The following is a 12,376-nucleotide window of genomic DNA, read 5'->3' as shown; positions in this document are numbered from 1 at the left end:
TGGACAGACATGACTATAGAGCAAGTGCTCATTTGTTTAATGAAAAGCTATGTAGGTTTGAGTCGGGACCGTGGTAAGCTGACACCGTGCTCACCCGATGTACACTAGGACTGATATAATTTATCTGTAGAATATAAGTGCTGAAGTTGAGGAGTAGGCCTACTGCAATGTTAAGGCAAATACAACTAAGTAGCATGTAGAAATGAGACCCTCACGAGTCACTCGAGTTGGAGCGAATACAGAGAAGCTGTATGACTGGTTACTTCGTCACCCTCCATTCCCTAATCTATATAACTAATAATACAGCCCGATGTGTAACTGACTGACAGGGGATACAAATTCTAAACCACTTCTAGATGAGCTAGAGACTTGAAATTTTCGGCGTTTTGTAGGTCTAGTGCCCAAACCCTCGGGAAAATTCTGAAAAGTCGCATTTTTTTATTTTAACCCCCCCTTATTTAAGAATTTCCCCCCCCAATGCTATTCTTATGGGAAATAACATTTAAAAATGCCGACTTTGGTATGCTCATCTGAACCACTTAGAAACGTGCTAGAGACTTCAAATTTGCGTAGTATTGTAGTATGGGATCTTACATTACCGGTGAAATTCCCAAAAGTCCCATTTTCAAATTTTAACCCCACCAAAAATCCAAAATAGCGGACCTCTGAAAACGAAAAAACACTTTTTTTTCAACCGGATGTAGCTCGAAAACGGTAAGAGCTAGAAAAGATTTGAAAGTATATCCAGGAACAGGAATTAAATTTTCTACAAAACCCTCTTAGGCGTTTTCCAAAAATCGCACTCCTTCAGCTTAAAAAACCGCCCTACTTTCAAAATTTGGTAAATTTTTATTAAATTTTTACCGGTTTTCGTCACTTTTTCATACTTAAATAATTTTTTTCCGCAAATATTATTATTGATTTGTATTCTCCTTACTTTACTTTAAATTTCACTCATGAATTGTTTTTTCGTAACTTTACTGCTTGACCCCCAAATCTTAATTTTAATCTCAAAATTTGAAGGTTTTTTGCCACTTTTACGAGCCCCATGTTATTCTTATGGAGAATAAGATTGGAATTTAATGACTTTGGTATGGTCATACGAATCGTTTGGAAACGTGCTAGAGACTTGTAATTTGGTAGTATTGTAGTAAGGGATCATGAGCTAATGGTGAAATTCCCAAAAGTCCCATTTTCAAATTTTAACCCCCCCAAAAATCCAAAATGGCGGACCTCTGAAAACGAAAAAACACGTTTTTTTTAAACCGGATGTAGCTCGAAAACTGTGTGAGCTAGAAATGATTTGAAAGAATCTTAGCGAAAGGAAATTAAATTTCCTACAAAACCCTCTTGAACGTTTTCCCAATATCGCACTCCTTCGGCTTCAAAAAACGCCCTACTTTCGAAATTTGGTAAATTTCTTTCAACTATTTACCGGTTTTTGCTATTTTTTCATACTTAAATCGTTCCTTTTTACAAATATTATTATTGCTTTGTATCATCCTTACTTTACTTTAAATTTTACTTACCACATGTGTTTTCGTAACATTTCTCCTTGACCCCAAAAACTTAATTTTAATGTCGAAATTTGAAAATTTTACGAGCCCCATGTTATTCTTATGGAGAATAACATATACCCCATAAAAACCACCATAAATCCCCTTTCCCATGCTCCGTGCATGCTGGTTCACGAACTCGTTCGAAGAAATGTTGGTTTACACGTTTATACCAAATTTCATCGAAATCAAATCGTTTTTGCAAGAGTTATCGCGCTAACGGACACTTGGTTCTCGCTCTTAACTTTGCACTCTGAAATCACTACCCCAATCTGATGCTCGAAACATCCTATCGTTGATTCTGAGCTCTGTTCTCGCTCTAATTTCTTTTACATTTGTTTACACTTGTGGAATTAGAGCTTATCTCAGTTAATCAGTATTTTTCTGTTTTCTTCGTGAATTTTGAGTTGGTTCGGTCATCATGGACTTTGCTTGCGTTGCTGTTGGATCCTTTCACCAAGGAGATCCAAGATTCACTGACAGCAACAACTCTCAGTGTATGGCCAATGCAGCCTGTGCACTGGCTTGGCAGGTGTTCCTCGGTCGTTTCAACACCAATGCTATCGATGAAATACTCACGGCGGGTGATCGTTTGTATAGAGAATCTCGCCGTGGGCATAACATTGTTAACAGGTACTTGTTCCCCGAGGACCTTGCCAGGCGTTTCCAAATTGCTGATATTGGCATTACAGTGGACGAAATATCTTTCGTCTGCAACGGGTTGTACCCGAACAGTGTAGATGGTCTTGATGAGGCAGTGAAATCATTGTCAACTGTCTTGGAAAGTAATATGCCGTGTGATTCTCTCGACGGCGGGTTTCTGTTCACGGGACAATTAGTGACTGTGGCGTTTTGGCGTCACCGAGAACAGCTATATCTGTTTGATTCACACGCCGTGAATAGTACCCGCCTTAGAGACATTGATTCTGATAAGAACAAGGCTAGGCTATTTCTGTGTGGCAGCTTTCATGCATTAGCCTCGCTTTTATTAGCAAATTCCGCGTTCGTCGGTGGACAGTATAACATCATGAAACTTAGCTTTTCTAATGACGCCGTCCTACCGACCGAACGGGCGGTTAACAATTTACAATCCCCCCCTTCCTCACAGACCGTTTCTAATCCAAATTTGGACGGTAAAAAAGGTCCCGGCAGACCTAAGAAGGCCCGGGCGCCCAAAAGTTTTGGAAACCACCCGTGAGGAACAAGTGGATGCGGCGAAGAAAAAGTACCGGGAAACGCATTCAGATCAAATCCGTGGTCAAAACAGTCAGTACTCTCAAGATCACCCTGAGGCCCACAGGGCTGCCGTTGGCCGTTATACTCAAAACCACCCCGAAGTGCACCGGGAGGCTGTTCGAGATTACGACTTGCGTAATCCTGGAGCGTCTGCCCGAAGAGTTCAGATTTTCCGTTTAAAAAATCCTACGCTCTCTGATATTCGTCACTTGCCAGTTGCACTTGCTCGGAAAATCTCTGAACATGGTCCAATGGGGTCTTGGAAGGGTGAGTTATTAAACGACATTCCTGCTTTCCGTCTTAAAAAAATTTCTCTTTGGGACAGTGAAATTTTCAAATGTACTCACTGTGGTGCCAGGCTTTTTGAGGAGGAAAAGGGTAGGAAGAAGTGGTGTTGTGGTCAAGGGGCATGCAACGTCCTTGATTTAAGTCCCCTTGACGAAGTCTTTTATTCTGATCGTCGTTTTCTCGACAGGGCTCGTGCCTACAACGACCTGTTTGCGTTTAGTGCCTTAGAAATATCTGGTGGGTACAGACATCCAAGTGGTCTGTCTTTCTTTAAAATCGAAGGTAGAATGTACCACCAGATATACAACCTGTCCGACCCCGGTCAAAAGTTTACCACCAAGGCTGGGGACGTTCAGTTTGTGAACAGGTCCCGTCTTTACATCGACGACGGCGAAGAACGAAGGAACATTGCCTTGGGTAGATCACTTGACGGTGATGTTGTTGACTCGATTACTCGATACCTGTCACAGCAAAATCCATACGTCGCTCACTATCGGCGTTTGGGTAGTGAGCCAGCTGTGAACGCTCACTTGGATTTCCAAGTGACAAGTAGATCTACCCATGGTCCCGTTCTAGGCGACAGGCAAACAGGCGTTGAGGTGCACGCTGTCATAAGCACCGACGAGACAGTGTACGAGCCCCGCAAGCTTTCCATTTGGAAAGTTGGATCCGGACGACCCACTTCTATCAACCTTTTCAGTCCTCTCATGGAGCCCTTCCAATACCCTCTGCTCTATCCTCAAGGCACTTTGGGCTGGCATATTGGACGCCGCGACAATTTTAACAACAAATTGTCCCAGTATGACTACTCCCGTTGTCTTCTGCTGTCTGAACCTCGTTTCTCACACCTCGGCCGACTGTCTCAAGCTTGGCAGGTCGAAATGTATGCCAGATACGAGGACGAGAAGCTCAACTACATCAAGTTCACGCAGACGAAGGCATCTGAAAATGCCATGAGGATAGGGCCGTTGGATGAGATTGAAGCGGCGAATCGTGGTGGACGTCAGGTCCTCAACGACATTAACAATGACGAGACAGTTCAGGGGGAGGGTGGGGTACAGGCTGGCAAGGTTTACCTCCCAAGTTCGTTTACCGGGGGGCCGAGATACATGAAACTTCGATATGAGAATGCTATGGCATTGGTCTCACGTCTCGGCTTCCCCACATTTTTTCTCACATTCACTTATAGTGCGACTTGGGAGGAGAACAAAAAAGCCTGTCCTCGAAATAGCGGTCGCAGTGATCCCAGCACGGCCTGTAGAGTTTTCTATATCAAACTGCTGGAACTCCTCCGCGATCTGCGCAGCGGAGCTATGTTCGGTCGGTCTATCTACATAGTCCACGTCATCGAGATGCAGATGCGGGGTCTTCCACATGCCCACATCGTGTTTAAAATCGATGGCGATGGACCAGTGCAGGCTTCGGACATAGACTCCCTCATCCGCGCTGACATTCCATCTCCGGAGGAGGCAGGAGGCCGATTAAGGGCGTTGGTTCTGCGGCACATGATCCACGGCCCTTGTGGTACGGATCACAGGACCGACTTCCCTTGCTGGGACACTGCCAAAGGCAGCTGTTCTAAATTTTTCCCCAAACCTCCCTGTGAATCAACGCATGTAGACGAGAGGGGTTTTGTAAAATATCGACGTGATTATGGCAAGGGAGGGCCGACCTGCTTGCTCGTGGTGGTGATGGTTGCACGACATATCAACAGGTAGCGCGCACCCTCGGTTTGGTTGAGGACGAGGACGAGTACCACCAAGCCCTCAAGGAAGCAGCTCGTTTCATGGTCGGCCCGAGGCTCCGCTCTTTCTTTGTCCTTCTGTGTAACATGGGAGCTCCTGCAGCCCTCTTGTGGGATGCTTTCCGTGACGCATTGTGCGAAGACCATTTAGAGCGGAATCCTCTTGATCACGAGGTTGCGTACAAGCTGGCTCTAATTGAGATCGACCGAAGCCTTCGACGTCAGGGATCCTGCTTGGCAGATCACGGTCTCCCTACTGTAGATGACGACACGACCGAACTGGGGAGGGAACTTCTTATCTACGGTGAAAATCGTCAGAGATCACTTGTAGATGAGTGGGAACCTAAACTTTCCCGCGACCAGAGGGCGGTCTTCGATTATGTTTGGTCTCTACTACAGGGCCAAGTCGATCGTTGATCAACAAAATTGATCTTCCTTGACGGACCCGGAGGCTACGGCAAGACCTTCCTAATACACGTAATCCTCGCTTACGTCCGTAGTCGTAACCAGGTCGCTATTGCTGTCGCTAGCTCCGGCATTGCCGCTGGTAATCTGCCTGGTGGCACGACAGCACATAGCATGTTTCGGCTACCACTTGATCTCGGCGATGGCACTGGATATTGGAACTTGACCAACGGATCTCAGCGGGCAGAACTCATCAGAGCCGCACAGCTCATAGTTTTTGATGAGGCCCCGATGGCTCACCGGTACATTTTTGAAATCATCGACAGATCTCTGCGTGATCTCATGAATTCACCTGAGCCATTCGGGAATAAGATCTTTATCTGCTGCGGGGATTTCCGTCAGATCGCACCAGTTGTTGCCAAGGCTCGTACTCCGGCCGACATTGCCTGTGTATCACTGCGTGCGTCATCTCTGTGGCCAAGTTTCAAAATCTTTTCTCTGTCCACACCTCACCGGACTTCTGGGTCCACTGCCTACTCTGACTTCCTCCTTCAAGTAGGCAATGGAACAATTACATCTGTTCCTTTTGGGGAAGGCCGTGACTCTGTTGCCCTGATCCCACTGTCCGGTGTGAAATACGTGACATCCCTTCCCGACTTGATTGACTTTGTGTTTCCTGCTTGTGACCTACACCACTCAGACAGAATTGCTGGCAGGTCTATTCTTTCGACCATGAACGCCAATGTCCAGCAGATCAACAACACCGTCCTCAACCTGATTGACGGCGTCGTTCATGAGTTGAGGAGTGCTGATTCTGTGGACAAGGAGAACGACGATGGTATGGATGTAGACGTTCACTTGTTGAACCAAGCTACTGGCAAGGGTGTACCAGACCATGTCCTGCGACTCAAGATTGGCTCCGTGTGCCTCGTCATGAGAAACTTGAACATTGACAGCGGACTCGTAAACGGCACTAAAGTGATCGTGACTGCAATAAGACCTCGTCTGATCACAGTGCGACTCCCTGGACAACAGGATCCGATTTGTATTCCCCGGATTCAATTCGTTTTCCCGTTCGTCGAGGGGTCACCGCTTCGTGTCCGCCGTCTTCAGTTTCCTCTCATGCTGGCATATTCCATGACTGGCCACAAAAGCCAGGGCCAGACGATTGATCGCGTTGGAGTCGATCTTCGCAGTGACTGTTTCACTCATGGTCAGTTGTACGTCCTGCTCAGTAGAGTCAGGCATCCAGACCATATAGTCGTCCTTGTCCGTCCCGACCGTGTCCAAGGGGGAATCGCATACGCGAAAAATATCGTGTATGACGATCTCCTCCTCTAACCCTGACTTGACTTTAGCTGTAGGTTTTTGTATATATTTCCTTTAAGTTTTTTCTTTAGAAATAAGTCGTTTTTTGTGTGTTTTTAGTATTCTAGTTTGGCAGTACTATAGGGGGCCTGCCTTATCAAAAGTCCCCGTTGTTGTATATATTTTTTTTCTTCTTTTTATTAGTTAGTTAAGTTGTTGTTCATATTTCTTTAGGTAGTTAGTAAAGTTTGTAAATAATTGTAAATATGGTTCCGACGTTTCCTGGCCTCCTCGTGGCGGAACTGGATATGCCATAAAGTTTATGGCTAACCGACAGGGAAACAAACATTACTTGATCTATTTTCATAAATATATACATGAATATCTACTATAATCTATTTTATTAATATAACACTTTACTATTATCAACTTATTCACTTATTAATCTACTTATCTTATACAAAACTTAGCTTGTACATTTGTTAACGATTGTAAATATGGTTCCGACGTTTCCTGGCCTCCTCGTGGCGGAGCTGGATATGCCATACAGTCTATGGCTAACCGACAGGGAAACAAACATTACTTGATCTATTTTCATAAATATATACATGAATATTTACTATAATCTATTTACTTCATATAATACTTTACAATTATCAACTTATTAACTTTTCAATCTATTCAGATATATATATTGTGAAATAATTATTACTTCAATATCGATTTTCGCCATTGCAATGCCAATTATATTATCACTTCGTTTGACCAAATACTCAGTTGTAAACATACTTTACTAACATGTTCTCCTACCGCAACATTATAATTGATTTTTTTTATAAGGGGTTCTTTAAGTTTGAGATTGATATTAACTTGCCAGCCTCCTCAAATATATTCGTAAATTGTTTTGTTATAAAGCAATATTGACTGTTTCATTGACTGCTTTGTTATATTAACAGTTTACGGCTAACCGACAGGGAAACAAACATTACTTGATCTATTTTCATTAATAAATTTATAAATATTTACTAACATCTTTTTACTTAAAATACTATAACTGTTACTATAAATAACTGACACGGAAACAAACATTACTTGATCTATTTTCCTTAATAAATTTATAAATATTTACTAACATCTTTTTACTTGAAATAATATAACTGTTAATATAATAATTTGTAAATTAATAAAGTTCCTACGTTTCCTGGCCTCCCCGTGGCGGAACTGGATATGCCATACAGTTTGTGGCCAACTGAAAGGGAAACAAAAATAACTTCATCTATTTTCATAAACATATACATGAATACTTACGATGAACTATTTACTTAATATAATACTTTACTATTATCTACGTAACAATCTATTCCAATATTTTGTGAAATGGTTAGTACTTCAATATCGATTTTCGCTATTACATCCCCACAAAGAATTTAGAGATGCGAAGAGTGATTTTTAGACCACTTCTAGGTGTGCTACGGACTTGAAATTTGCCCGGCTTCTTGGCGATGGCCTCTCACCCCTTCCTAATCTACTAATGACGACTAACAGCTAGGGGGCCTGGGGGCGGAGCCCCCAGCGAGCCAAAGGCGAGTACTGATGTTATAATGTTCTTAAGCAATGGAATTGTTGGAGGGAAACTGTCAATGGCTAGAGATATTGACAAGGCAGTGATGTTGAGAGTTTTATGAGAAAAATATGAATAAGTCAAATACAAAATTAAGAATAAAGTAGTATCTCTTTCTTCTGAAGTTAATACTGTGACTGATGGCAATAGAAAGGTGACTATTAACCCCCTCACCCCTCACACTGTTTCACAGGTTATGCGTTCTAAAGCAGTCGGATGAAGAATTAAATCACTTCTTTACACATTGATTCTCACCATTACCCACGTCTCAATTGAATGAAAAATTAAATTATAGTTCACACGTCCAAACGTCTCAAGTTAGTCATACAAGTCAATCTTCAACTGATACCCTCACAGGACGAGTTCATGTCCAAAGGTACAAGGATCATCTAATCACAGACGCCATCGCCCTCAGTGTTCTCCAACCTGCTCCCGCGACAATAAAAATACAATAAATAGCGTTCTACACAGGCCTGTGTTCTATCCACGAGAACCATATTGTAACAATGTACGTGCGTGTTTATGTAGATAGATACGATAGATTTGTTTCCATTTTAACAGTTTTTATTTTATAAAACAATATAATGTTGAAATGAAATAAATTTGTTTATTTGTTATTATGGTTCTTTTATAAAATTTGGCCAAATTGAATAGCTTGAATCTTAAAATACAAACATTTATGGAAGATTTTATGAAACTTGAAGGGTCATATCTCTCAATGTGTTAGGCCTATAATCACCATTTTGGTCTTAAATTGTGAGTAACTTAATGTAGTTTTAAAGTAATTGAGTTTGTTTCAATGAAAAATAATGTGGAAGTTATGTTTTAGGGTTAACGTTAGCCAAACTTTAAAAATTTTCAAAATTTTATAATTTTAGCCGTTGTTTGCTGAGTCATATCTTGAAAACTATTAGGCCTGTAAAAACTATTTTGGTCTTAAACGATAGGTAATTTAATGTACTTTAAAAATGATTATGGTTGTTCTTTATGAAAAAGTGATGCTTCATGGTCAAAATCACACAAACGTAAAAATAGTGCGAAATTCCGCCGATTTTTAAGCTTTTTGGAGGTGATCCGGAAGGTCGCCGAGGTCGAAAATTTGGATTTAGCATCTCGGTACTATTACTAACAACATAAAAAAATGAAACCTACTACCCCATTTCATGCAAGGTAAAATGCGTTAGGTTACTGGATTAAACTATCAGTTGATGAAACTAAATTTCAGTGACCTTAGGGGTGGGAGATGATGTTAAAACGCGCAACCTTTCCTACACATGGGACAATACTTTTCAGTGACTTGAAAATGAGTTGGTCATGGATCAAAGATATTTTGTGTTATTTGAACTGGTTGCGCGCTTCGAAAGTACCCTCTCACTGATTCTGCATTATGAATTTAATCATTGCTGGCAGCAAGGGAGAGAACAAGGCTACTGATTAATTTAGTACCGTGTGATTTTGTTACATTGTCTCAACAAGTTTGATGGGAAACGGACGTTTTAAACTCCAAAACTACATCCTAATACCCCTGATTTCTCCCCGGCAACCCCTAACTAAAAGTAACTAACTCATATTCGTTAATTTGGCTACTTAATGATTTAATTTCCTTATATAGTAGACTCCCTCTAATCCGGACACCTTTTAACCAAACATCGGTTAAACCGGAATACACTCGACGGAAATGACATCTCTTTAACCGGACAATTTTTATCAGCACATCGGTTTAACCGGACTAGATCGGCAGAAAGTGGGCGGTACTGAAACAACCATTCTCGTGGGAAAGATTTGAGACCAGTGATCACGTGTCTAAATACAATGCTCTCCTAAATTTAAGTCAAATACGCATTTAAACAATCAGTTTTTACGAGTTTTTGGGGACGTCGGTTTAACCGGATAAACCATTATCCGGCCTGGCCTCGGTCCCGAGGAGACTTATTGAAGATACTTATTGAGACCCAATGATGTACCTACTTAATTTTAAGATGCCCTAAAGGCTGGCCGACAAACACTGCAGTGGGAGTGGATGAGAGTAGGTTAACGTTTTTGTCATATTCATTTCTGCAACGTTTGACGACTGACATTGGTTGTAACCAGAAGAGGGGGGATTTTGGAAGTACAGTACTTTTTGCTTGCATGCTGGGTACATCTATATGAAAAACGGTGACACGCACGGCGCATTTGAAAAAAATTACAAAGTTAATACTGCACTTCTTATATTAATTGTTATTTTTTATTAGCCTATTCACTGTCAGAAACAGAAAAAAAACTAGACATGAAAATTGCCATAGATTTTACTCTTGGTGCTACTTCTAATTGACATTTTACAATCTGATTCCTTAAGACATTTCAACCTAAGGCCACAGAAGTGCCTCACTTTTTATGGATGTATGAAGTAGTAATAATTTTTGTATTTTGTTAAGAAGCTGTTGAAAGAGTTACAGCTTACATTTCTAGAAAAGTGAAATTTGAGTACATCGATCACCGCCTTCTTCAACATAATTTGTTGGTTCAGTTTTACACTCACCTTTTCTTGGTTATTGTTGAGGTTGGTGACAAAAGGGGCTGCTTTAAGTAAACCAAAAGAGCAGCGACGCAAGAACCATTGTGATGCGAACATTGCCACAAACACTTCCTACTTCAGTTCACACTTTGCAATCACTCAGTCCTGATTATTACCAATGTTACTAACAGGAAAGCCCTTCCTTCCTCAATCTATTATTTTAGTTTTTGTATAAATAACGGTTTTACTTAACAAATAAGAGAGCCTAAAACTGTTCCGGATCAAAACTATATCTGAATTATGTATTTTGAGACAATTAATAAAATTAGATGGGATTAACAATGAATTATTTAATTAAGGAGTAAAATAAGAAATTTCTCATCGGAAACCCAACATTTTAGAATATGTATGGATGAGAAATGCCTATAAAAACTTAAACCTCTAACCAATTACAATACTGTAATCGCCTTCTTTTAAACCTAAGTCATGACTCTTAAACAATACGCCGAAATAAAAAAAAAATAAATACATATTTGTAGGGAAGAAATTAGGCTAATTAGTTGGGGAGACGTAACAAAAATGTAACACTTAACTAGACCCACAAATTATTTTTTAAACTTGACTTTATCAATTATCAATTATTGTTTACTTCATTGTAGTATGAATAGCCTCCGGATAGCGAAAAAAAAACCTAAAATGTTTAAATCAGATCAAAACTAGTTGTGAACACAACAATTGGATTGCCTGAATCAGGTATCTAAACCATTATTATTAATCAGTGTTTAGCCTAACAACAGATCCTACTAACCAATAAAAATATGTTGCAATGATTTAAGCAAGAAGAATTTCAGATTTTAATTCTCTTTGAAAATTGATTATCATTTTATAAGATTTAATTATAAGTAATAACTTAAATAGAATAATTTTAATTTTAATCTATATTTGTTAACCACAATCACAAAGTACAATATTCTCAAAGTATATTATTGTAACAAAACGATAGAAAGGAAGTGAGTACACTGTGAAGTGGTGATTGGAGGTTGCCATTGTGAGGTTGATATGGCAAGACTAAGACAACATGGTGCAGTAATTGAAAGTGAGATTGGATGAGTCACTACAGAATAGCAGCAGCAGCAGCACTGCAAGCCTACATTGCATATCCATCTTACATAGAGGAGCAGACAGTAGAGGTTTGGTGAAGTGTGACTATGTATATTTGTATATTGTTTATATATTTCAAATATTTGAACTAACCCTTAAAACTAATGTCAAGGTAAAAATGCTACATCATATAAAAAGTTGAATTATGTTGTCAAGAATAGTTGAAGGAAAATTGTGCCCTTTCTCAAACATACAAAACATATTTGATGCATAGAAACTTGTTTAACACGGAATATACACAGGATATGGTAAATTAAGAATATTTAAGAATAAAGCCTTCTATATTTTCATAAAAGGGATAGTGTCATTTCGCTCCCTTGGAATCTAACCCCCCTCTCAAACAAGTCACAGGCAGGTCTCGCAGATGGACTAGAAGACATAGATTTTGCCGATGACCTGTGCATTATGGGTTATAGAAGTAAAGATTTGGAAGATAAACTTAAAGACCTTGGTGGTGACGGAAATAAGGTTGGTTTAAAACATCTTAACCTAAATGGCAAGGTCGTTAAAAGAGTAGAAGATTTTGTCCATCTTAGAAACATCATTGAGATATTATGCTT

General features: G+C 40.3%; 1 protein-coding gene across 2 annotated transcripts in view; it reads right to left on the bottom strand.

Annotated features, from left to right (window-relative positions):
- The window catches only part of LOC128986006 (ubiquitin-like protein 3), a 113,092-nt gene that overhangs the window by 15,453 nt on the left and 85,263 nt on the right, over window positions 1-12,376 (bottom strand). The window contains exon 2 of one of the 2 annotated variants that reach the window (XM_054406062.1): window positions 10,680-10,926. The exons of the other annotated variant lie outside the window; for it this stretch is intronic. Coding sequence (XP_054262037.1) covers window positions 10,680-10,772 — 93 coding nt within the window. The 5' untranslated portion in view covers window positions 10,773-10,926. The remainder of the gene's footprint in view (window positions 1-10,679; window positions 10,927-12,376) is intronic. 2 annotated transcript variants of the gene reach the window in all.

Source organism: Macrosteles quadrilineatus, unplaced genomic scaffold, assembly GCF_028750875.1.
Source record: "Macrosteles quadrilineatus isolate MER2022 unplaced genomic scaffold, UCM_ALF_1.0 Scaffold_2__2_contigs__length_208266976, whole genome shotgun sequence".
In the NCBI taxonomy this organism is placed as follows: domain Eukaryota; kingdom Metazoa; phylum Arthropoda; class Insecta; order Hemiptera; family Cicadellidae; genus Macrosteles; species Macrosteles quadrilineatus.
The sequence above is the reverse complement of the archived record's forward strand: the minus strand, read 5'-3'. Positions and strand labels throughout refer to the sequence as shown.